Raw genomic sequence first — 24,567 nt, forward strand, 5'->3', positions numbered from 1 at the left:
AAGATGGCATAACCAAAGTGCCCACTTCAAGCAGAATTCTGTTCACCCCCCAAGATTGCTCCAAATACAGGTGTAAGTTATCCTTCAGAATGGAAACACTTTAGTACTGATACTTTTGATTAAAATAATACAAAACCACCCAGAATACTTTGAATGTTGAAGGTGCACCTCTGTTAGGTATCCCTGACCCATTCAAACTATCCAAACTCTGCCACAGCAATACCATTAATAATGCCACCAGGGGAAGAAACATCGTTGCTCCTGTTTCTGTTCAGTAACAAGCAAAGCAGCACCCACTTATAGGTGATAAATCTGGTGGCTGTTTTCATCACCGGATAATCTTATTGAATAGCTAGCAGTGTTATCAAAACCGTAACCAACCAGGTACCAAGGGCTAAATCTAGAAGAGAAGATTTAGGTATTTAGAACCAAGTAAGAATCCTGAGCCCTAATTTACTTTTTGGGCTCCACATACCATACATGGAGGGAGCAAAGTAGTGCCAAAAAAGTCAGTATGCTGTAATCCTTCTACCTGGTGGGAAATGCTGTCTCAGAGGAATTAAAACACCCCCACAGACAGACACATATACAGACATAACCCCCAAATGTCTTAAATCCTTGTGTCCCATGAAGTCATACAAGACACTCCTGTTAGACCCTCAATGATGAGGACAATATGCAAAAGTGAGATAAGCATCTGAAGTGCGAATGGCGCAGTACATGACAACATCTACAATTTCACTCCTCAAAACCCCGCTTATTAGTTGTAATTCGTCTTGACATTGCATCTCTGCTGCACAAAGCCAGAAATACCTAATACTGAAAAACTGAAAACTCTTATTCCTTGCTTTATCTCTGTGGGACATCATGGAATGGTACTTCTTTGGTATTCTTGCAGTTACCACAGATTCTTCTTAAAACCTTATACAAACTGTTGAAAATAAGCAACTGTTCCACTTAAAAAAAAAAAAAAGTAAATTTCAACATTACTGTGCAGTTTAAGAAACTACTTTTTATATGTATGTATATAACACTAAATAATATGTTCTTATTAATAGAATATCTGTATGAATTTTTAAAGCATTCATATAGCTTTTTTTTTAAAGACTACAGAAATAAACATCTTTGTTCAATAAATCTTTTCTAACCTTCTCTTACTATCTGCAAAATTAATATGCCAGTCCTTCAACACCATATGACTAGGCTTCCAGCAACAAACTACAACCTGAAATGTGAAAAACAAAGTTACTGTTAATTTTTGGCAGTCCCATGGTTCCACTGCACATCAAAACATCTTCTTTTCCTAGAGCTACATTTTAATTATTGTGATTATTTAATTATTGGTTTCATAATTATTTAATTATTGGTTTCACTTAATCACTTAAGTTATTAAATAACATCATTAAAAATAGATATTTTGCAATGAGTTTAGACAGCTATGATTTAGGTATGTGTATACATATATACACTTTAAGGGATGATTCAACAGTATTTCTATGTATGTGTTTATCACAAAACTCTGATTTTGCAGCAGTCTGATTATATGCATTTACAGGAAGAAGCTAATCATCTTTTCCCTAACGTCTTACCTGCCTCTGTTCCCTCCTCTCCACTAGACAGGGGAGAGGGGAGGGAAAGAGGAGTATGCATTTCCTCCAATAGCTGTTTTGCTCTGCTTCCAAATCTATGCAGATTATCATAGCCCTAGAGCTAACTGGTTTATATCCATAAATACGTGGGATGTGGGCTATAGGTGTAAAAATGCACAATATCATGCTCTAATTCAAAATTTTAATATAATACAGAAGCAACATTCTTTCATTGCTTTTCTGTCTTGATCTGTGATTTTTGGGGAAACTACAGGCCCCAAATAATATACTAAAAAGTAACATTTTTTTAATGCTATTAGGGAAAATTTTTAAAAAAGAACCCAAGCCTCACACTTCAAATCCTTCCTCAAGATAGTTATGGTCTTTGTAACACATCATCTTTTGAGCAGTATAATATGTACCTCCTTATCAAAATTAGCATTTCTCAGCTGAAGAAACTACCCACAAAAAAATGGAGAAAAAGTCAAGTAAATTCTTATTTTCTGGAATGCCATGGTTCTAATTACATCCTCATAAAATTGTACAGATTACCTCAATTCATCATCATCCAAGAAGTTAATATATATTTATTAGTTTTACATTTCATCTTATAAGCCGAACATAGCTCAGCATCCATTGTATACAAAGTGAGATGAATTTTGGTGTAAAAAATTTTCCCTCAAAATACATTTTTTCTTGCACACATTGAATAATAAAGCCAGCATTTTCATCAACAGTATTTCTGTTACTTATTTAGCGGTGTTCTATGAAGGATCTAAAAACCTAGTTATGCAAGAAGAGTTAGAAGTACATTAGGGTGATGCTGATAACTCAAAGACTTAAAAAAATAAGGATGAATATTCTTATTTTAGAATCTTTTTGTAAAATATGTGCTGCCAAAAATATGTGCCACTTTTTAAGCACAAACTTAAAGAGGAGTAAGCATGGAAATTTCATTCAAGAACCACTACAGTACTTTGGGAATTTTTTCTCTTAAGAGGAATGTTTTTCAGTCAGGATCTTTCTAACAAACCCTTGATAGTTTTACAGGAGTTAGGTGAATAGATAAGGCTTTTTCCCATTTTTTTACTGAGCTGGGAACTTAGACAATTCTTCTCCATTACCACAGTCTGATTCTAAAGCTACTTTAATTCTTAATGCCTTAATCACTTGTGCTTATTAAATTATTTAAAACAAGCTCTGAACAACAAAGAAAAAAAGGATCTTCCTTTGCACTTAATGAAGCAAAGGAAAGTTCTGGTTTCACAGAACCTGTAGGGTTGAATGGGCAGCTGAGGAAAGATGCCCTTGAAAGTATTGTTTTATGCCTTTTGCCTTATTTTTCTACTTACATAAGAGGGAAATAAAGAAATAAAATTGGTGCAATAGTAGTGGCAGAGTTACCATCATATTATAAATTACTTCCCAACAGGAAGTAATTATTTTCCTTGGTTCTGTCAATTCATAATGGCCCATGATCATCTTCATATTCAGTATTCTTGCTCCTCAAAGTTGTAAGTTACAAAACTAAGTTTACTGCTCCAGTGTCATCACAGCATCACATGCCGTAACAGTTGCACAGGGAATCTGCATCTACCCTCTCTGCAGTTACCTCCTCAGGAAAGCTGTAAAATAGGTAGGCATGTGGAAATATCATGAAAAGGGACGAATCCAAAACAAGGGATAAATTTAAATATGAAAAGAAAGAATCAATGGCCACACAGGGCTGGTACATGTGCATGGCAGACAGACGGGTGATTGTGTCAAACCTGTGAACAATTGCGTTTTCCACAGGGCTCGAAAGCACAGTCTGAACTCATACATTAACAGCTGCTAATGAGGATATGCTCCATCTTACCTGTCAAAAATGTATCTTAATGAGACTAAGCACAGAGATGGTATTGTTCAATCAGCAAGTACTGTCAGCCTTCACAGAAAACATCCTGGTTTATCGCACACAGAACACTGGCATCTGGGTGTTGGGTTTTGGTCACTCTCCCTTTTACATTATCCCCTTCTGCTCCCAGGCTGTGTTTTTCTAAGAGAATCACTTTAGTGAGGTTTATGAAGTATTAAGCATTCTTCAAGAAAAAAAGAAAAACAAGCCTACAATATTAAGAGCATCCATCCAAGCAATGAAATAGCTAAAAAGGCTATTAACAATTCAAATGAAAGACAGTTTAGAAGAAATTGTATCACTATGAAATGAGCATAACTACAAGAGACCACAGAACATCTTTAAAAGAAAAACCAAACCAAAAAATTAAATGGCTTTACCAAATGACTTTACCAAAATAGGAAGTCAATTTCTTTCCACTCGTCCAAAGATCCTTTTTGATATATGTATTTTGTAATCTTTTAGTACATTGCCAAGTTTGAAGAATATTTTGTGTTTTGAATATAGAGACAAAGCTTCTTGATGCCTGTGCTTTTTTTCTATTAAATACTCAACAGAGACCTCAGAGGAAACACTGGAACCTACCAGAATTCTCAGAAGTGACAAATAACATGCAAACTGCAGTTTATGTTATTTGAATAACCTCCCAAAACTAGACACCAAACAAATCTTGAAATGTTTTTTGAATTTTATGTATATACAACTACTTAAGTGTGCTAACTATAGTGATTTTGTGATTTGTGGCCTTTTTTTCCTTAGTAGAAAGGCAACAACACTAAATCAGCAATACATTATTACTACACATTATAGAAATTATCAAGGGTGAAATCAAATTTATTGCAGCTGTAACATTTCCAAAAGAGAACAGGAATCTGGATCTGTGCCAAAGAACACACTTCGGGCAGTCAATCACATGATCTTCAAAATAACTAAATTAATTTTGTTGTAAAAATAAAAACTAAACCCCACTAAATATCAAAATCAAAGGGTACAAAAGTGTTTTCCAGATTGATTTCTTTAACAGCTGCCATGGCATCTAGATGTCTAGGATGAAAAGCAAATACACTTTCTAGCAATTACAACCTGTATTTATTCAAAACAAAGGGATTTAAGTGATGAAAACCATAAATAAAAAGCCTGATTCAGCTCACAGATGAATGCATCTTATCAAAGACTGAAACCATCTAGAGCAGTAGGAGACTTCCACAAAGTAGGAATAGCAGAAAAAAAACAACCATAGTTTGTCTTCTAATATCCACCCCCAGAATGTCCCAGTTGGGAAATTACAGCCCACATGCCAGTTACTCTAATGGGCCCCAATTCAGAAAAGCATACTTATTCAGGAAAGCATTTAATTAAGCACATGCTTACATGCGTTTCTGAATCAGATCTATGGTACCATAGGAAATGGGTGCAACAGATATAAAATGCATGAGTAAAAGTAACTAAGAATTTAGCTCCATAGCATAAGCTTTCATTTATGTACTTCTGTAGTTTTAAGATACGATGCACTGCTTAAAACATAGCACAGCTAGCATACTCAACTGTAAAATGCAGTGTGGCTCAAAGGAGACCTGGGCATAACGATATTCAGGACCCATTCAGTATCTCACTTGCCTAGTTCACTGCAGAAAGCACTGTAAAGTGCAGCGTACCGGTTTGGTTTTTTTTTTTTGCATTATTTTATTTTCCAGCAGATGGGCAGCTTCGTGCATATTGATGCAATGGGCATAAATGTCAGGTGGCCAAAGAGCTGTTTGTCACAGTTCTGAGCTACTGACACATACCTAGATAGATTCAGCAAAACCAGGGAGCAAGGAAGGAAAGATCTCTGCATGTGTTAATCATGCATAGGAAAGATTACTTCAAGAAGGTCATTCCTTCGGTTTCACTAGCAGCACCTCAGAGCAAAAACTGTATTTCCCCATCCATTCAGTGCTGCTCTCTGACAAACCTGGAGCTGAAAAAGGTGGCCACCAGCAAGTAAGGTCGCCCAGCGGCTGCTTAGAGCAAAAGCAGGAAGCTGAGTGGGCACACGTGGGCTAGATGGATTACGGGCCACTAACAAGTTCCAAAAAATACCAAGTTTCAATATGCTGTCATAGCTGCATGTGATTGTCAGCCAACAGGAAAACCCTGTGGTCTGCACTTAAACCTAGTTTAAGAACAGTAACTTTGTGTATGCATGGGAATACTAGACACCTCTTCTTTAGTTTCATGTAACTGTTTTGCTAAAAAAGGTTAGTTCACTTCATCTAGTTCACGCTGATCTTCTGTCTTAAAAATGATAGTATCACTTCTATCACTTAAAAATTATAAAAACACTAAGCTGGATAAAAGTATATAGTAGCAGAGCCATTCAGAACACTGAGAATCACAAAGTTTAAAAGTATTACTCTGCCCATAAGAGCTTTGATCAAACAGATAAAGGCTAGATTTGGGATCTCCCTCACTGCAAGACAACAATAATTTTAATATAGGACCTTCTGTAGTTAGATTAATTAAAAGTACTCTACAGAATTAGCTGGGTTAGATTTTCGTTTTTCTTCATAATTCTCTAAAATTCTCTCAATCAATTTCTCTCAGTAACTGAGTGGGAATTTACAGATTTTTGCTGGGCACACACACACCATTACAACTCAAACAAGCTTAAACAAATCTCCCCAAAATTGCCAGATTTTCTCTCATGCTCCAACTGAATTCGCTCAAATGACAGACATTTCCAATATCAACTACAAAACACTGGTTGATGAAGTGCACATACACCTATTACTCCCACTGCATAATACAGCATAGGGTCTGTAGGGTTCGGTCTGGTTACCATGTATTTTGTTACTTTGTTTACTCTTGTTCTGGAAGCCAAGTAGCTTCTTCTGAATTAGACCGGTTTATCAAAATTCATTATTTAAAATCTTAACATATTTCAGTATTTAAACAGCTGGAGACGTAACAGGTGTTAAAACTAATCCATTAAAAAAAAATCTTCAAACTATTTCCACTAACTTTTACACATTAAAATATTTACACTGATACCAAGAATGTGAAATTTCTTCACGATAATAGGAAGCTTTAATCCTCAAACCAGTCCTTCCGCTGCATACAAGCAAACGTTAATGTACCTGTAAATGAAGCAGATAACCCCAAGAAAGGGCAGGATCTGCTGTAAAACTGTGGTGGTACTAAGTTTAATCTATTATTTCTTTCCTTTAAAAAGCATCTGCAAATTACTTAAGTCCCAGGGAAGCAGTAACTCACAACCCAAAAAGTAATACTGGTCTTAGGCACTTAGTCTGCTATTCAGTATAGACTGTAATAGTTTTAATAAAGATGACCAAAACTATTCAGAAGTCTAGTGTTGTACAAATGGGCAGGTCTTTAACTGATGGTATGAGAATGTATAAAATGTTTCTTTATAAAACAATAATTTCAAATTTTATATATTGTAAAGTAGGATAGTTTTAAATTCTAGAACTTTAATGATTTAAAATGTACAATACCATAATAGACAATGTAAAATAGTTCATAATATGGCTAATTACACAGAATCATAGAATAGCTAGGGTTGGAAAGGACCTTAAGATCATCAAGTTCCAACCCCCCTGACATGGGCAGGGACACCTCATGCTAAACCATGTCACCCAAGGCTCCGTCCGACCTGGCCTTGAAGAACCACCAGGGATGGAGCATTCACAACTTCTTTGGGCAACCCATTCCAGTGCCTCACCATCCTAACAGGAAAGAATTTCCTCCTTATATCCAATCTAAACTTCCCCTGTTTAAGTTTTAACCCGTTACCCCTTGTTCTATGGCAGCTACTGTTGTCACAACTAGAAGACCTCTGCTGGCATAATAACAGTTATGCTCCCCACTTAATACACATTTCCTGCTAAATATGTTTGGTTTGCTCATATTCAAAACATGTAAAGACTCAGACATTTATCCGTAATTATAAAAAGAGATGACTGCACATATGAATAAAATGTAAGTCTTTACAGTATCTAAATGTTGTCAAAATTCAAGGACTTGATTCTTTGTAGGGGCATAAGACGAATGTCATGATCTACTGGAATTATATGATAAATCTCTTGCTAGTTAGACAGATGTTGGATGTTTTTCAAAATGTACAGACTGGAGACAGGATCCGGGATATGCAGGCATACAATGAGACTACTAATGAACCTTAGACTGCTATTCATCATAAACTAGATTCTGGAAAAGTTTTTGCCTTCTCCCAGAAGATTTACTCAAATGTATTTTAAGCAAAGTGAGCATGTACTGTATGAAGAAAAATAAGAAGGAAAACCACATCCCCACTAGCCTAAATGCATCACTAAAGAAATACTACATACCAAAGAAATTCACTACATATGTGAGTGTATTCTATTCTCTTAAGGTAGATGGGGATAGAAGGATGGTTGCCTGGAGCAGACATAGCATTCCTCTTAGTTTTTATTATATCATCTATAACAGAACCCTATTTCTTTGCACTGAAAATGCACATCTCCTTTATTACAGGTCACTAGTGTGGGTACTCGGTAGAGCAAACACAACAGTTCTCTCTTGTGTTCTAGCACATCTTGCCATTAAAATAATGTGTGATTAATAGCTTCCTTCAAGCAACTAAGAGAAGTACAAGCACAAAAAGCTGAAGGACGGCTGCAAGCCCATACAGCAACTTCCCATTTACGTACCCTTGCAGTGGAAAGCAGTGCCAAATGCTACATGCTATACAATATCTTTATTACATTTTTAGTATTTGCTTTTTATTAATACAGAAGAGTCCTCTCAGTTACAGAAATGAGAGTGTGATTTATCCCATTATTTTCTTTCACCTACAAGACAGCTACAGTTTCTCTTTTTCTAAGACGAATATTTTCTCTGTTTTCCCCCTTTAATATGACATCATTAATCTTATGACTTACAGGACGTTATAACCTCACAGTATGTTTGAGATGATGTCAAATGGGAAGCCCTGGGAATGAAGCCAAGTTCTAGTAACTCATGGATGTCAAACTCACGAGCATACCTTAGGTTGGCCTTGGGTAACTCACTCGCTGGGTTTCTCGAATTTAAATGCAGGCATATTCTTCTAAGAAAGCAGAGAAGTTACACATACAAATTTGCCAAGTGACATTCCTAATACTTATAAATAAAATGACAGATTAGTCTCTTCCTCCATCTGGACTGACCTTACTGCAGACCAAGAAATGGCAGACAATGGCAAAAACGTGGTTTTGGACTTTACATGATAGTAATCTCTTTATTGAAGCCAAATGCAAGTGCCTCATCTCTGTAGCAGTAATCATAACAGAGACGAGATTACTGCAAATATCTTCATCACCATCATAAAAATCTTACTGTTATGGACAGATTTACATGCAAACTTTTGCTGCCTGCTTTGTACTGTGGCATCTGCTAAAGACTATTTTCTAAAGTCAAATTTCAAGGGAAACTACTGACACTCCCCTGAGAGAAGAGCCTCATAAACTACAAGGATAGTTAAAAAAAAACCAAAACGTTCCCTGCACAGTCTAATGTCTGTGCCCCAACAAGCTTCAAGACTTTCATAAAAGTTTGATTGTCCAAGATAAATGTTTATTAATATTAAGCTTAAAAGCTGCCACTGAGCAGCAGCAGAATAGCAGGGACTGATTCTACCATTCTCTCCCAGCAACCAGTAGTAAACGATGGGTAAGCACTGGGAGCAAACCAAGTTAGCTCCAAACATCAGAGGATGTTCCATGAGCCTCCCCTAGACGACATTTATTTCCTTTTTTAAGTAGTTAATCAGTCATGAAACTTTGATCTTTTGATACAAGGGAAGCATTGGAAAGTGCAAAACATCAAAAGAAAACACAGTGGCTTAGCAAAACCAACAGCCAAAGAGCCACATCTGTGTTATTCACACCAGCAGGCAGCCATGCTGCATTTCACTTTTCTACATTGCTCTATACACTGTTGCTGTACATACTTCCCTCACAGTCATCATCTGGCTATTCTTTTACCAATGGGTGCTATTTTCTATCTTTTGCTCTCTTTCAGAATTAAAAATTTGCCTGAATATCACACATAACCTCAACTGAAAATTTTCTCAGGGAAAATGTAAATCTCTCAGAAGAACTGAGCTAGGTATTACAGATAGTATGAGTATTATATGTTAATATAATGCTAAAACATTATATTAACATTATACACCTTTCAGCTATGAAACTTAGCCATGTTCTATGTCTCAATGTAATTAATGAAGAAACAACATTGTGTCTCAACAGTACAGTGTATAGAATATTTTTCATACACAAATGGGGGTATGAACAATACACACCTCCTGTATGTTGAGAAAAATATTCCGCATTAAACTGTCAATACTAGTGTCATTCTTCTGCACTTTCTGATCTATCCACTGCAATCCTGCTCTTTGGAGGAATTAACATGTTCCATTGCTACTTGTCCTGTGTTCAGCAGTAGCAGTCATTTTTCTCAGTAGCTCGTGCAGTGCTGTGGTTTTGACTTTCAGCCTGGGAACAGCACTGATAACACCGATGTTTTTAGTTGCTGCCCAATAATGTTTAGTCTGACCAAGGACCTTCTGAGCCTCATGCTCTGCCAGGGAGGAGGGGAAGCCGGGAGGAAGCAGAGACAGGACACCTGACCCAAACTGACCAAAGAGGTATTCCATACCACAGCATGTCATGCCCAGTATATAAACTGGGGACAGTTACCCAGAAGGGTTAGATAACTGCTTGGGTCGGGCTGGCTATCGGTCGGCGGGTGGTGAGAGATTGTATTCTCTTCCCTTGTTACTTCCCTTATCATTATTATTATTGGCGGCAGCAGTAGTGGTTTGTGTTATACCTTAGTTACTGGACTGTTCTTATCTCAACCCGTGGGAGCTACATTCTTTCGATTCTCCTCCCCATCCCTCTGGGAACTGGGGGGGAGGAAGGGGGGGAGTGAGAGAGCAACTATGTGGTTCTAAGTTACTGATTGGATTTAAATCATGACACTACTAGAGACGTGCTGCTAAAAAAGGTGAGAAAAAGTTACAGCAATTGAAAGTTGTCATAGTATTTCAGTAAAATAAACAACTTTGTTGATGCTTTCCATTTTAGCTAAGAGTTACAGGGCAGCCTAGCCTAGAAATAATTGTAAAATTACCATGTGTAAGCAGTGACGGCTCCAGTTAAATCCTTCCAGTCCAAGGGGACAGGTAACTAGTGCTGCACAGAAACAGAAAGGAAACTGTGCAAACCACACACAGTCAAAACTCACAAACTAATTCTCTTCACTTGAACAACAGCTTAAATTACTACTCATGAATCAAAATAAACTTCACTGTATTTTCTTCCTCTCACTAGCCAAGGAATGGCTGAACCGGTAGAAGACAAAGACAGTCTGCTGGAAAGATACTGGCTACAAATAATGGCAATAAAGTTTCAGACTCCAAAAAGGGAAATGTTCCTTTCCATAGCATAATAAAGGGGGGGGGGGGGGGGGGGGGGCTCCAGTGGGGATTCTCATCTTTTTCTGAAACTATGCTAGCAGCAAGTATAATTTCAGAGCACTGTGAGGCACTCAGCTGAAAATTTCACAGGTTTCAAAATACTACATTGTTCCTGGTTAGGCACTGCATCCCATATTCACTAAAGGCCTCAAGAGTGCCCCTGGAAGCCAGAGGTGGACAGCTAGTAGGTCAGCTCCCACTCTTACGACATCCCAGATGGATTTCTGTAACTGATGATTTTAAGGAAACCACACTCCAGCCTTTTTATAACCACCTGTCATCCTCCTTCTTCAATGCATGTCATGTTAGGTGAACCCAGAGAGCAAATAAACCACTGCCCCTGGAATGATTACATTTGCTAGCTTCGCACTCCTACAGGTAGACTAGATGAATTTCACAGCATGATTTGCAGATACACAGTCAGGTCATATCTGTAGCACTGAGCATTAATGCAAGATCAATTATAAATTCAAGAGTATTTACATGTAAAATTTTACAGTGGCCTTTTTGATGCACAGTGGGCTCTTCAAAAACATGAGAAATTCATTCTTCCATGAAGGAATATGTGGTACAAGCTTGCTGACCATTATAGTCTGCTTTTTATCATTATGTATTTTAGCATGTAGGCCACACCAAGATTTCCTTGTCTGACAAAATATACGATTTCCCATACACCACAGAAAAAAAAAAGTAGCAATTAGTACAATTTAAACATACCTCTTTTTCTCCTGTCTTTTTTAACTGCTCACATAAGCTCTTTGAACAGTAGCTCTGCTTGACATCCTATTGACAGGGTTTCAACAACTGGTGAATTTTACAGCTGCATAACACAGAAATAATTATGCTGGGATCAAGCTCTATATACATATTCAATTTTTGTAGACATAAAAGAGAAATGTCAATATATTAACTGCAACTGTATAGCTACAGAATGTGCAAAACTCCAATATTACAAGTAATTCTATATCTTCTTTTATCAATATACAGGTATTTTAATAAAAATATAGAGCATGTCTGTAGACTTTCCAATTGCAGACAAATAAGTCACTTCTTCAAACCTGATTATATTTGGTATGACATCCTGTTAGGCAATTATTCAGTCTTACTTATCAGAGCTCAATACCAGGATTTTAATAGAACTCTTTATAATGTTAATGTCCAAAACAGAAGACAACCAACAGCACCAGAAAATCGGCTGATGTATACCATTATTAGTGTAACATATCTGCTACAGTAGGAATATTCTAAAATGCGGTTTAAATTACATGAACTTAGAGATTTTCAGTAAATAGTTCAGGATAAAGTTCTCAAAATGTCAGTTAATTCTACCCTGTTTAAATTACAATTAGATATTATTTCTAACTGGAAAACTCATGTCAATGTTGCTGTGTTTGCTTTTACCAAAATTAAGCACTACTGAACTCTAGTACTAGCAAGAAAGAACTGAAGAGTTTATGAACAATCAATGATGCACTACATAGCTGCCCTCGGTCGTACAAAGACTGCTTCCTCTACAAATTTAATTTTGCAGTTATCTCCACATGAAATTTAGCATCTTGCAAGAAAAATGTAAAAATTTCCTTCAGTTTATTAAACACTGGATCCCTTGACTTAAGTCATTCATGAAACACAGACTGGTATAAACTCCTTGGAAGCCTGTAATTTTCACTTGTGATGCCCTGAAGAGTATGGTTTAAATTCTCATTGCTACATTTATTAATAAACACGTAAATACATTCAATTTGAAATAATAAACTGATGATATGAGACCCCTTACACCTTCAAAGCTAGGGGAAAAAAGGACAAAATTAGTTTAATTTTTATGAATCTTCTAGATCTGGGTGCTACGTTACAGGGGCTACAGGTTAGTCCTTACTTTTATAATGAAGTACTAAAAACCCATGAAAACTCATTATCAAAGCTGCTTAACTTGGGCAATGAATTTGAGAACATGATAGACAAGGAGTTAGATAACAGGATAAAGAGCAGGATGTCTGGATTGCCATAATTCATCAAAGCTGTAGCACCACTGCAAGAACCATTACAACTACATGGAAGAGAATATACAGAGAAAGAAACAAATACAGCTTTTAAGATTATTTAACATAAACTGAACATGTGAATGTGCTAGTGACTGGCACTTGAGCTTGGTTTGAGTACTTCATCACTTGAAAAGTAGATAATAGATACATAATGGAAGATGATAACCAGTCGCTCAATGCACAAGAAACAAATGTATATAAAGGGAAGCTATGGTTGGATTCAAGCTCTTGAACACTTAAAAACTTATAGGATCTGACTGACAATGCAAAGCATTTGCTCTTGCTATCTGTTGTGCTTCCCTGAGAACAGACATGTGCCCAACACAATAAAGGCTGAGTGAATGTGGTTCCAGAAAAATGCACCCTGGAACAGCCCATGGTGTCCAAGAGGTAAGCAAGTGAAGTTCAGGTAGTCATAATGGTTTGGGGTCCATCAAGGTCAATACCTGCCACGCTGTTTAAATAAATGCAATTAATAATAGTCATTGATGTAAAACACAGGAGAACAAGTTAATCAACTCTGTTAAGTATAGAACACATTGCTCTCTCTGATGGTAAAACCCACTGAAAGGACAGAAATACTCCACAGATTTAATTGCAGAATTATCTTCATTTCATTGTTTCAAAAATTGTCATACTATAAAATTTACTTCATATCTGAAAGAAAAGAAGCTGAAAAGGAGGAAAGGACATGGCAGTGTATTACAGTCAAGCAAACTGCTGAACTGCTGGGAAGCCATGTACTGCACTCAAGGAACAGTCTACAGGACGAATTTTAACAAGAGAGTAAGAATCTTTCAGTGGGTGGGAAAAAAAGAGCAAGCACAGGTTTTTCTAACTGCTCAAAAGCCACTAGGAGGATCACCGTTTAGTGAACAAGTTCCTTCTCACACTTAATCCTATTTGGGCTGATAAATGCACAAATCCAATTTACTCAGAGTCAGTAAACATAATTCCTAAAAATGTTTTAAGCACACATTACTCATTGCTTATTTCTGAACTACAATCATAGTTTGACTTTTTTAAAGAAGGAAACCTGTGCTAACTTTTTAACAGCATTGCTAATTGAAAAAGAAAACCATTTCTTTTCATTTCAGAAATAAGCGTGATTTGCCTTAGCTCCTTCCCATGTATGCTTTGACTGAATCACATAATCAAAAGTTTCACATGGCCCAGAACCAAATTTATTTAATTTAATGCCAAACATGGTTTTACAGAATCAGGACTAACCAAAGATTTGAACTATAAAAATTATATAGTATTATATTGGTAATACACATATAATACCATAACATGTTTGGCCTTGTTACAGTGCTATTTTTATTCCTGTTAAGCAGTCTAAAAAATACTATTGTAATGTAGTTATTTATTGTAGAGATTTGCTTTTTCCAGTGCATACCAGTGGCAATTCATGTTACAAAGAATATCTGACCACAAGATTGTATATATTTCTGTATACCCCTTTTTCTTTCACTACAGGAAAGCACATTAAACTTTTCAGATTAGAATTTGTATCAGTCTTAAACACAGAAAGAAATGTCTTCCCTGCCTATCACCCAGATACAGGTCTATTGTCTACTGGTGTCAGCAAATGAACACACTTGTGTCAGCCAGCAAGTACGACTGCATTTGAGACTCAGGCTTACCCAAAAGCATCTGTGCAAACCATTAGACTTCCACTGACCCCTTTTCCCCTTTTTTATCCTCTTTTTTTTTTTTCCTTTTTTTCTTTAGGCAATGCACCTGGAAAACGAGAAAACCTCTTGACTCCACTGAAACACAAGAATTTTACTAGAGGTGGCCTAGGTTTTCCAGTAAATCTTCTGTAAAAACTCTTCAGTTTTGTACAGCTTCTTAAACTCTTCAGGAAGGACTATACATCTTTTCACAGTATTTCTCAGCACTGTAGTTAGCTGACAAATGACAAACTCAGCTTATCAGTAGCTCTGTTCAACAACATTCTGGTTTTATTTTGCCTTAAATATCATGAAACTAATGTCAGGATGCAGCTAACATATATAGACAAAGAGAGAGATATGGTAAACTAGGTCTGTCGCCACATTTAAGAAAAGGCTTGTTCAGTCAGCTCTGGTCTTCAGTTATATTATGGCAAAAATATTCCCATTATGTAGCCATAACATTTCAACACTTCTAACATTTCCTCCTTTAAGTTCCTAGAGATTTAACATAACATAAAAGAGGACAAGGATGTGACTGTGGTTTAATGGCTCTACATGTGCTCAATGTGTTTAAGACATACTTTATAAAATATAAAATTAAATTCTTCACCATTTTATTCTTTAAAAATTTCACACTTCACCCTGTCATTCTTGTCTTTTCTAATAGAAGTTGACTTGCATGTCAACCACTCACATACTGGGGTAGAGCTCAGAGAAAAGTTACTACAGGGAGAAGAAAGAAACCATGGCTGTTACATGATGCTGAAAAAATACTAGCTATAGCCACAAATCATTCAGAAGTATTTGCTAATAAAATATTTCTGAAATGACTGCTTTTATTTTGTACTGTATTTCCAAGCTTTTTCCATAAAAGTATTTAAGCATGTGCCTAACTTAAAGCACATGAGAAATACCATTGACTGTAGTGGTCTTAATCACATCCCTTAATTCCCACATGTTCTTTAGCACACTACTGCATCTGGACTTCTTACAATAATCTAATGAGAATAAACCAAATACATGTTCAGGGTAATCCATATTTTTTGTATGAGAATTTACACGTGAGTTTAACAGACATATAGTAATTAGTTTAATAGACATGAAAGCACTAGGCGTTTAGCCTTACAAAATGAAAAGGCTAGAGAAGATTGATTCACTGTCATACTATCAAATATTTTCTGTGTATTATGAAACTACAGCCTCTTTTTACTGAAGAAGAAAGTATTTCTGGACATGTTAAAATCACCTGCACACTCTCAAAATCAGAAGCCTAAGCTGATATGCAATCACTGTGCTAAGGAAATTATAACATACTGATTTTTGCATTCATAGATAAGACCAACGTGGACATCCTTGGAAATGTCATGAGTAATTCCAAATTAAAATGCAATATTAAAATCAATTAAACATATAGCATTTATAAATTTGGCATGTTAAATGCTTGAACAAGTATCATATCTTACAAGCAAAATACATCTGCAGAGCTTGAAATATGCCTGTCAGATTCTGATGATGCACCATTTATAGGGAGAGGCAATACTTCTAATTAGACTGGCTCATTTGTTCCAAATATTATGTATACACGCATATATACAAGTACTTTCTTAGGTGAATAAGCCTTTGTTGAAACTTCAGAGAAGGTCTACTTGTTGGGCCAGTTTTAAGGCCTTAAAAGAAGTTTTTGTACCTGAAAGTTTTTTCTAGTGGTATTATCTGTTACAATATAATAGAATTTGCCTTTGATATCCTTATAGCATCAGAGCTATAACATCATTATTAATACAGAATTCCATGCTCCAGGAATCTTGAGTCCTCTGTGTAGAAGACAGTATCTACTTTGAGGGAAGTTCATGTAGCTTATGGAAGTAACAATTTTCCCAGCTAGTTTCATCCCTAAAATTCCAGTACGGGGCGTCTTTTAACCAACATCACCTATTTGACAAGATGAATCGCCTGTGATATTCCAAATCCTACCTATACCAAGTCTGGTATAACAGAGGTAAGAACCACAACATTCTATGCTGTGATACAGAACAGTCTTTTAAAGAATGACATTGAAAACTCAGTAAAAGAGTTTAAACTACTTTTTATTCAATTGAAATGAGCTTCAGTCAAAGTTTTCAGCATGCAAACAGGCTGCCCACCCAGAGGGGAGAAGACTAAATACTGCAGGTGCAGGGTTTGTGGAACAGAGAAGTAGCTACAGCTGAACACTGACCTGCAAGGGATCACACCTGACACCTTCATACGTTAAAACAAAACAAAAATGGGGAAACAACACTGTCCAAAAAGGTTGCCAGGGATTGACCAGCTGCAAGTGGGGCATAAATGCAAGTAACAGATATGATAGCCTGTACAATGTGATGAAAAACAAATACTTTACCCAGGGCACAATGGGGATGATTGTCCAAATGTCACAAAAATGAAAACCTTTCCATTCCGGTTTAGTCTCACATCTGCTAGCGTCCTGTCCCACAGCATTGCAATCTATTGTCTAATTCTAAGTTAAAATAAAGTACTCTAAATATGCTTGCTGCCCTAAAAGGGCCAGGGGATGAAATTACACCAGTTTCTAATAAAGCCGTTTGAAACCCTAAACTAGCAAGTAAGTGGCCAAGTTATTTTAATTCTACTAATACAGACTGAACAGCAAAGAATGGCTACAAGAAGAAAAAATAGTGTAAAACTGCAGTTCTCAAAATCCTGTATGTGTTTATTATACCAAGGCACAATAGAAGACCACTAAGGTGCAAAACATTTATCATTTTATTTACCATCTCCAAGACCAGTCTTAAAAAAATTTTGTCTTCTGACTGCTAGATTCTTCATAAATACAAGATCTACCCCACTTCAAAATTCAACAGAAAAATCTTTAACATGCATCTTCTGAAAAAAGTGTTTCTAGTTGGAATTTAGTATAAATCAGCACATTTATTCTGAAGGGTAGCAATAACAGTAACATAAAATCTAACATATTTTATCTTTTTTTTTTTTCTAATTTAGTGTATATAAAGTCTATGGAAACTACAGTTACTAAAATTACATTTTTATCCAGCCACATCTGTTCACGTAAAACCAATTTACGTGGCTTTAAGTATTCTTTTGCTTGACCAGCAGTAGCCTGCACATGGTGACAGACATCACACTAGAACATAAAAAAAGGACCATTTGGTTATTTTCTTCTGTCTGTGAGATACGTGTCTTACTGTTTTCTTGGGTTTTTTTTTCAGAATACTATCAACTGAACCTTTTTATCAATGAACAAAAAATCTCCTTCCTATGCATAGATGTACAAGCATATTCTGCACCTGAATTGGACAGAAAAAAAGAGTTGTGAGCTCTTCAGGACACACACCCCCCCCAAGAAGTACAGTACCATGATATATCCCAGACCAGCCTGTTCCACACTAGCTGCAGGAACCCACTGGATCTCAGCTGCACCTGATGGATCCCAGCATTCCTCTGTGTCTCGTAGTAACTTGCATCATTTTCCTGCTGATCTTCAAAATACGGCTATTTACCTATGTGACTGATGTGTAAAGACAGGAAAACCAAAGTAAAACAAACTCTGCTCTAATTCTGACTCTTTTTATCACTGTAGGATCTAGATTAATCCCCACCTCTGCCACATGGGACTGGAAGTGAGAAGCAAAGGAAAGGGAGCACAACAGATTTCTCTGTATGGAGGCTGTACAGTACAATAAACAGGCAAGGACACTACCTTCTGGTGCATAAGTATTTAAAAATGTAGCCGGGCAAGGAATTTGCTCGAAGAAAAAAATTGGAAAAATAAATGAATTACTGACATAATGCAATAAATGGTAAATACATTACATCTAATAAATCCTGCAGCTCAGAAAACACAGCAATTGCTCATTTCAGTCAAATGTAATTCTTTAGAGGCTTGGAGAACAGCCTCTAAACAGGGCACACTTAGATTTCTGAAGCAGCATGTGGTCACTGCTCTGAGACAAAAGTGGAAGAGTTTATTTCTTATATGGCAACAGGGATGCTGTGGAATTGTTCACAGCTGTGATCATATGAGTTTCACCTGACTCTGATATAGTTCAAAAAGACAAATCATAGAACCAATCATTTCTTCTGAGTGTATTTTAAGAGGAGACAGGGTAAACAACAAAAACTTGAGTTAGAACAATTATAGTGATCTCAGGTTTATGGAGAATGTCAGAATAAATGCTACACTACAGACCATCAGACTTCAGGAGGAAGACCTACTTGCCAAGATTAGCCCCATTTCTTTTCCTTAAAATAAAACTTCAAAATTAACCCTGTTCACTGTCCCAAGTAACTGTGCCTGGACTCCTTTACCACGGATTAAAGCCTCTTAAAAGACCCAGGGAAATTAATTCAATGAAGGAATCTCTCTACTCAAAAATCCCAACTGTCCATCAAACATACCATCCAACAGCAAGCACCTTCTAACCCCTCTCAGTTGCAGAAACAGGCAGTCTTTCAAGTAACCAAGGACTAGAATATTCGGGGCAAGGTGCCAGCACAAGTCTGACCACAGGTCGCGCATTCATGGTTATTCACACAATCTAATACGCTCACAGCAACAGCTAGATCCTTAGGCTCCTTGAATTTCCATGATCTGAATCTTATGCACCCAGCTCCCAGCCAAGAATCTTGAAGGCAGAATGAAGTACCTAGGCTCTTTGAACATGTCAAGACCCAGAAATCCTGCATGATGAGCAGAAACTGCCTAGAGTTAACCAGCATATAACACATTACCCAGTACAGAACACCAGGGCAGTATGAAGGGCTGTAGGATATAAACTTGATATTTTTCTAGAGGTTAAACCACCAAAGATTTGGCTAGAGAATGCCACCTTCTACCTGGGATCTCTAGCCTACAGTCCTGCCCTGCAGCTTTTAAAGAACTAAACAAGGAACACTATTTTCTTTTGATTTTTTTATTTTTTTTTTTTTAATTTGCTGCTGAAGTGAAGAAATAAAGGTTCAGTATCTGCTTTAGGCAGATGGGCCTCACACCACAATTCCTTTTCCCAGAACAGTGCTCAAAACCTTAGTGAGATCTTAGTCTGGGTGCCCACCTGTACAAAAGGAGTGATGAAACAGGACTCTTCCCACTCATTACATTGAAGTTCTGCCACGATTCAGCAAAGATTTAGAATAATCTCTTGTCTTGAATCACAGTTTTCTGTGACACCAATAATAGTGTAAGGACAGCAAATCCTACCTCAATATGCAACATGGCACAGATACCACTTCGGACTGTTTTCATATATTAGTATAAAGCTATACAGTAACTATGAAGAATACTACAGAAATTAGACTACGATGAAGTAGCAAAATGGCTACTAAGGTATGCATTTATCAGGCATCCAGTGGTGCAAAAACATCTTAACTACTATGAAAACACATTTTTGCACTAGGCTAAACTGGCTCGTCTACTTCCTATTAATAACCTACCATGTACGCTGCCCAGAGTAATTATTTCACAGACTATGAGAGAACTCCTGCTTAATCTTTTATGACCTTTATAAAACTTTATTAAATTATGAAGCCATGTAGCTTTTACACTGTTAAGACTTTCCAATTCTGTGCCATTTTAAATGAGCAATAAAACTCTAGTCCAAGATAAAGTCTCAGATAGGAGCTATCCAGTCAGGAGCAAAGTACTCCTTATTAAAGATTACTGACATTTTAAAAATACACACAACTCAGTTCCTTGCACTTGTGTTACCTATAAAAGTCTCTGCTATTAAAAAAAGACATTAAACCTAGTTTAATACATGGATAACCTTTTTCAGCATGTCAGAAATAGAAATATGAAATCCCTTTGCTGATCTTCAGTACACTGAGCCCAAGCTGAGACTCCTGGGGATTATGGTACTTGCAAAATCTACCAGAACTGTGACCACTAGAAATTAAGATGTTAAAACCAAAGCAAATAGGATGGCAAGCCCAGCCAACTATAAATTTGATCAGAGCATGCTGCCTCCTTAGAACTGCAGCCTGGTGCTAAAGAAGTCTGGAGACTATACCCTTAAAGAAAAGTAAAAATTAGAAAGGAAAAAGGAGATGAAATATTCACCCATTTTTCGCAGCTATTTCATCAATGACAAGAGGAATGACCCTCTGACATGGGACAGGGAGATACAGTGCCAACTCTCACAATCCCTTTGAGATTGCAGGAGAGTCCTGAGACAATTCATGTATGTCATCTGCCACAGCCTGACCATTTGAAACTTCTTGTTTGTGTTTTGATAACTCTTACTTTGGCAAAACTGACAGACCATTATGGATATACATTTTGATACAATTATTTGAACAAGGTATATGACTGTGCAAGTTTTCTTCCAGTACTATTTTTCCAGTGTACCTTAATCACATGCATCAACCCTCCAACAATTCTATTTCTGCAAAATCCTATACAACTATGAGCTTTTACCTTGCAAGAGGTAAAAAAGATTAAACCCACTCATTTTGTGTATGAGCTAAGAAAATGTTTCAATCTAGAAGCTCAGAAGGTTTCCCCAGATCTCACCATAATTCTCAAATCTGAAGTAAAATCCCTTTGAACACAACTTGAACAGAATTCAGTTTATTCCATTCAATTTAGCAACATTTGTACTTACTGACTGTTCACTTAGATCCTGAGAGTCTTCCATGGAGGTTATTCACCTGTTTTTTTCCCCAACAAGCAGAAATTATCTTCCCTTCAATTTATAGCTCAGTAGTCTAAATTAAAAAAGAGGAGAAAAAATTAATGTGTTAGTCTGTGGGCCTCACTTCTAAGGCAAATCTGCAATAAACAAACACGGTAACTGAGGCAGTGGTTTTACTATAATCTACAGCAAAGGTCCCATTGGCTTCTATGAAGCCTAATTTCATATAAAATGTTTCAACACCTCCAGTATTATTCTGGGAAGGTACCTAAAATATACCAGTAGACGCAGGAATACTTAGAATCATAGAATCATAGAATAGTTAGGGTTGGAAAGGATCTTAAGATCATCAAGTTCCAACCCCCCTGCCATGGGCAGGGACACCTCACACTAAACCATGTCACCCAAGGCCTCGTCCAACCTGGTCTTCTTCAACTCCTGCAAGGAAAAATAGTTATAAAAATAAAACAATGAAAAAGCTAAAATGTTTAACGCAGGCAGTTGTTTAAGTAGACACCAAAGATAACCCTTGGGAGAACATATTAGAAAGACTATTATAAAAGGTTGAACAAAACTGCTTAATACACATTTAATGATAACCTCTTAGTCATTAAACGTCTAGCAGAAAAAGCTTATTATGCAATTATCAGCATGAAGTCCCCTCTCTAAAGTCCATTAAATTCCTTTAGGATTAAATAAAATGCACAAAGTGGTTTATAACAAGCAGCTCCCTACAAAGTGCTAAATGACAGACATTACCCTAACTACCTGCTATGTCTATGCCTTCTCTCATAGGATGAATCACTCTCATCAAATATGGAGATCTTCAGTGGAAAAATTCTAAGAGCTCTGTATACAAATGATTACAGTGACCTTAACTATATATAGAGCCACACAATTATATTACAATTGCCATTCTCAGAAAAGATCCACTCTGGATTTACACATATTTGCATCATTTAGAACAAAGCATGTGCCAGGGATACTTCACATATGTAATAATCATAATATTATTAATCAAAGCTTGTCTTACATTTAAAAGATAACAAAATATATGACAGTATCTAAACACATAAATTAAGGAACCCAAACAACCATGAGGTGTTTATCAATATTGCCATGGATCTGTTTATCAACAAGAAGCCCAAGAAACCATTACCTGTCAGTATATCCAACAACATGGACATATTACGGATCTTTGTTTTCAGTTCTGACCTGCACTTTCACTTTACGCTACCTCCACCCTGCATAAATGTTACCATTACTTATCTGAGGTTCAACAATGTGTAATTCTGTTGGCACTCACAGAACATTTGAAAAGAACCATAGCTACAACCTATTACACCCTATGTTGCCCTGTGTCTATCTCCTTAGTTTGAAGTGCCTTTAGCTGACATACCTCTGTTTGCTCAAGAAAATATAAATCCCCATTTTCCCTTGTGTTTTGCATCATGTGATTCCTATAACATACACACATGCACGTTCGCAGCTCCAGCCTTTCTTTCCAGTCTCACCTGGATTCTTCCTGCCACCAGATTACACCCTCCTGTTTTCCTTTCCTCTTCTCTAAGTTGCAAAAGTATTTTCATTCCCATTGTGCTAATTTTTGCCATGATGTTACATAAGGAAAATACTAGTTGTAAGCAAATCATGTTGCATATATTTCACCTTACCAGAAAGCTGAAAATAATTCCTGTTTTTCAAAACAGCTTTAGTGTCCTCTCAGTTCCAAGACACTGACATCTTCACCCATGATGCATTTACCAAAACAGTAACCACCTCCCACGGCTTTTCAGTCAGCACGGGGTCCACACCCTTGTATTTGTAAAAATCTCCTGCAGTCTTCATCCAATGGAGAGAAAAGGGAAATTGAAAGGCTTATCTAAAACACCCACTATAGGTAAATTTCAGAGAGGAGCCTACCAAGAACAATGGGTATTGTGATAAAACACAGCTCTACATGGCATTTCCTGAGGCAGCCCCTGCCCAAGGAGGCAATTCCAAATATAAAGGCAATTTTTTACAAATATTCCTAAAATATTCCATGAATAACTTAAACACAAAATCTGCTTTAATTTAATTATGAGTTTGAAGTATGTGCATGTTATTGCATTAGTAAGACTGCCTGCAGAAAGAAACAGTCAAGCACTTGGTAGTAAAATACAAAATTCGGAATGAATTGTTTGACTAGTTTTTAAGTTTACTGACTGGAAGTCAGTACCTGGTTTGTATTCAAACATTAAATGCCCTAATTCTGACTGTCAGTGACAGAAAGTGACAGATCCCTCACTTTCTGTGTAAAACTCAACTACTACTTCACTATGGAGCCACAACAGATGGAACCATATTCACATTTCTTTCCATATTTATCAGGATCTTAACTAAAGCATACTGAAATCAACAGATGGATGTCACCTTTTTCATTAAAAAAATAAAATGTATCAATATTTGAAATACATCCTGACCATGCAGGTCCAACAGGAGTTTTATAAAGAACTGCATATGGTTCATGCACAGTATTGCGGTCCAAAATTCAGGTGTATGTATCCACTGGAATACATCATTAGATATACCATTTGTATTAGTCCCCTTTTGAAAAAGACTGACCTTCACAAATTTTTAAACTTAACTGAATTTTAGGACAAAGACAAGGTCTGCAGAAGTACCCAGTGTGTTAAAGACATCTTTTGCATGAACATGCTAAATTAGAAGTTTCTAGGGTATGGTTGTTCAACTTCACACTACCTCAAAATTCTAATACTCTTAATGGAAATTTAACTTTTTAAAATAAAATTCAGAATTAATATTTTATCAGTATTCTACCTATCAACTGCTAAAACCTGCTACATTTTGAGCCCAGTAAAAGCTTCTGATTATAACCAACTGCTAACACAACAATTTTTATAATGGCAGTTATGCCAATTGCACTTAGACCGAATCCTTTAGGGTTTAGTTTTACAAATTTGTAAAAGAGGAGAAAAAGTATTAGAGAAGTCAGTGATTTAAATAAGACCAACATTACTCCCTAATAAAGATATAAAATTAAAGGATAATTGTAACCTCGTGCTGTTTTATGAGGCATTAATCCGGTTACCAATTCAACTTTGTAGTTTATCCCATCAAGAGAACTAGATTAAAAACAGAGGGAGGGAGGGCACTCTTATCCCCATTATATTGCAAGTGTTTCTAACTGGGTTTAAATATTT

At 36.6% G+C, this 24,567-nt stretch overlaps 1 protein-coding gene across 16 annotated transcripts in view; it reads right to left on the reverse strand.

The window, feature by feature from the left end:
* EYA4 (EYA transcriptional coactivator and phosphatase 4) overlaps window positions 1-24,567 on the reverse strand; it is a 150,564-nt gene that overhangs the window by 110,844 nt on the left and 15,153 nt on the right. For all 16 annotated transcript variants that reach the window (XR_008972041.1, XR_008972042.1, XM_057408116.1 and 13 more), the window contains exon 2: window positions 21,332-21,434. Coding sequence is in view for 14 of the 16 variants with exons in the window: in XM_057408116.1 (XP_057264099.1) it covers window positions 21,332-21,364 (33 nt within the window). In the remaining 2 variants the exon portion in view is untranslated. The remainder of the gene's footprint in view (window positions 1-21,331; window positions 21,435-24,567) is intronic.

The sequence above is a fragment of the Pezoporus wallicus genome, unplaced genomic scaffold (genome assembly GCF_028554395.1).
Source record: "Pezoporus wallicus isolate ANWC-B61680 ecotype Strahan unplaced genomic scaffold, APGP_CSIRO_Pwel_v1 contig_3817, whole genome shotgun sequence".
Classification (NCBI taxonomy): domain Eukaryota; kingdom Metazoa; phylum Chordata; class Aves; order Psittaciformes; family Psittacidae; genus Pezoporus; species Pezoporus wallicus.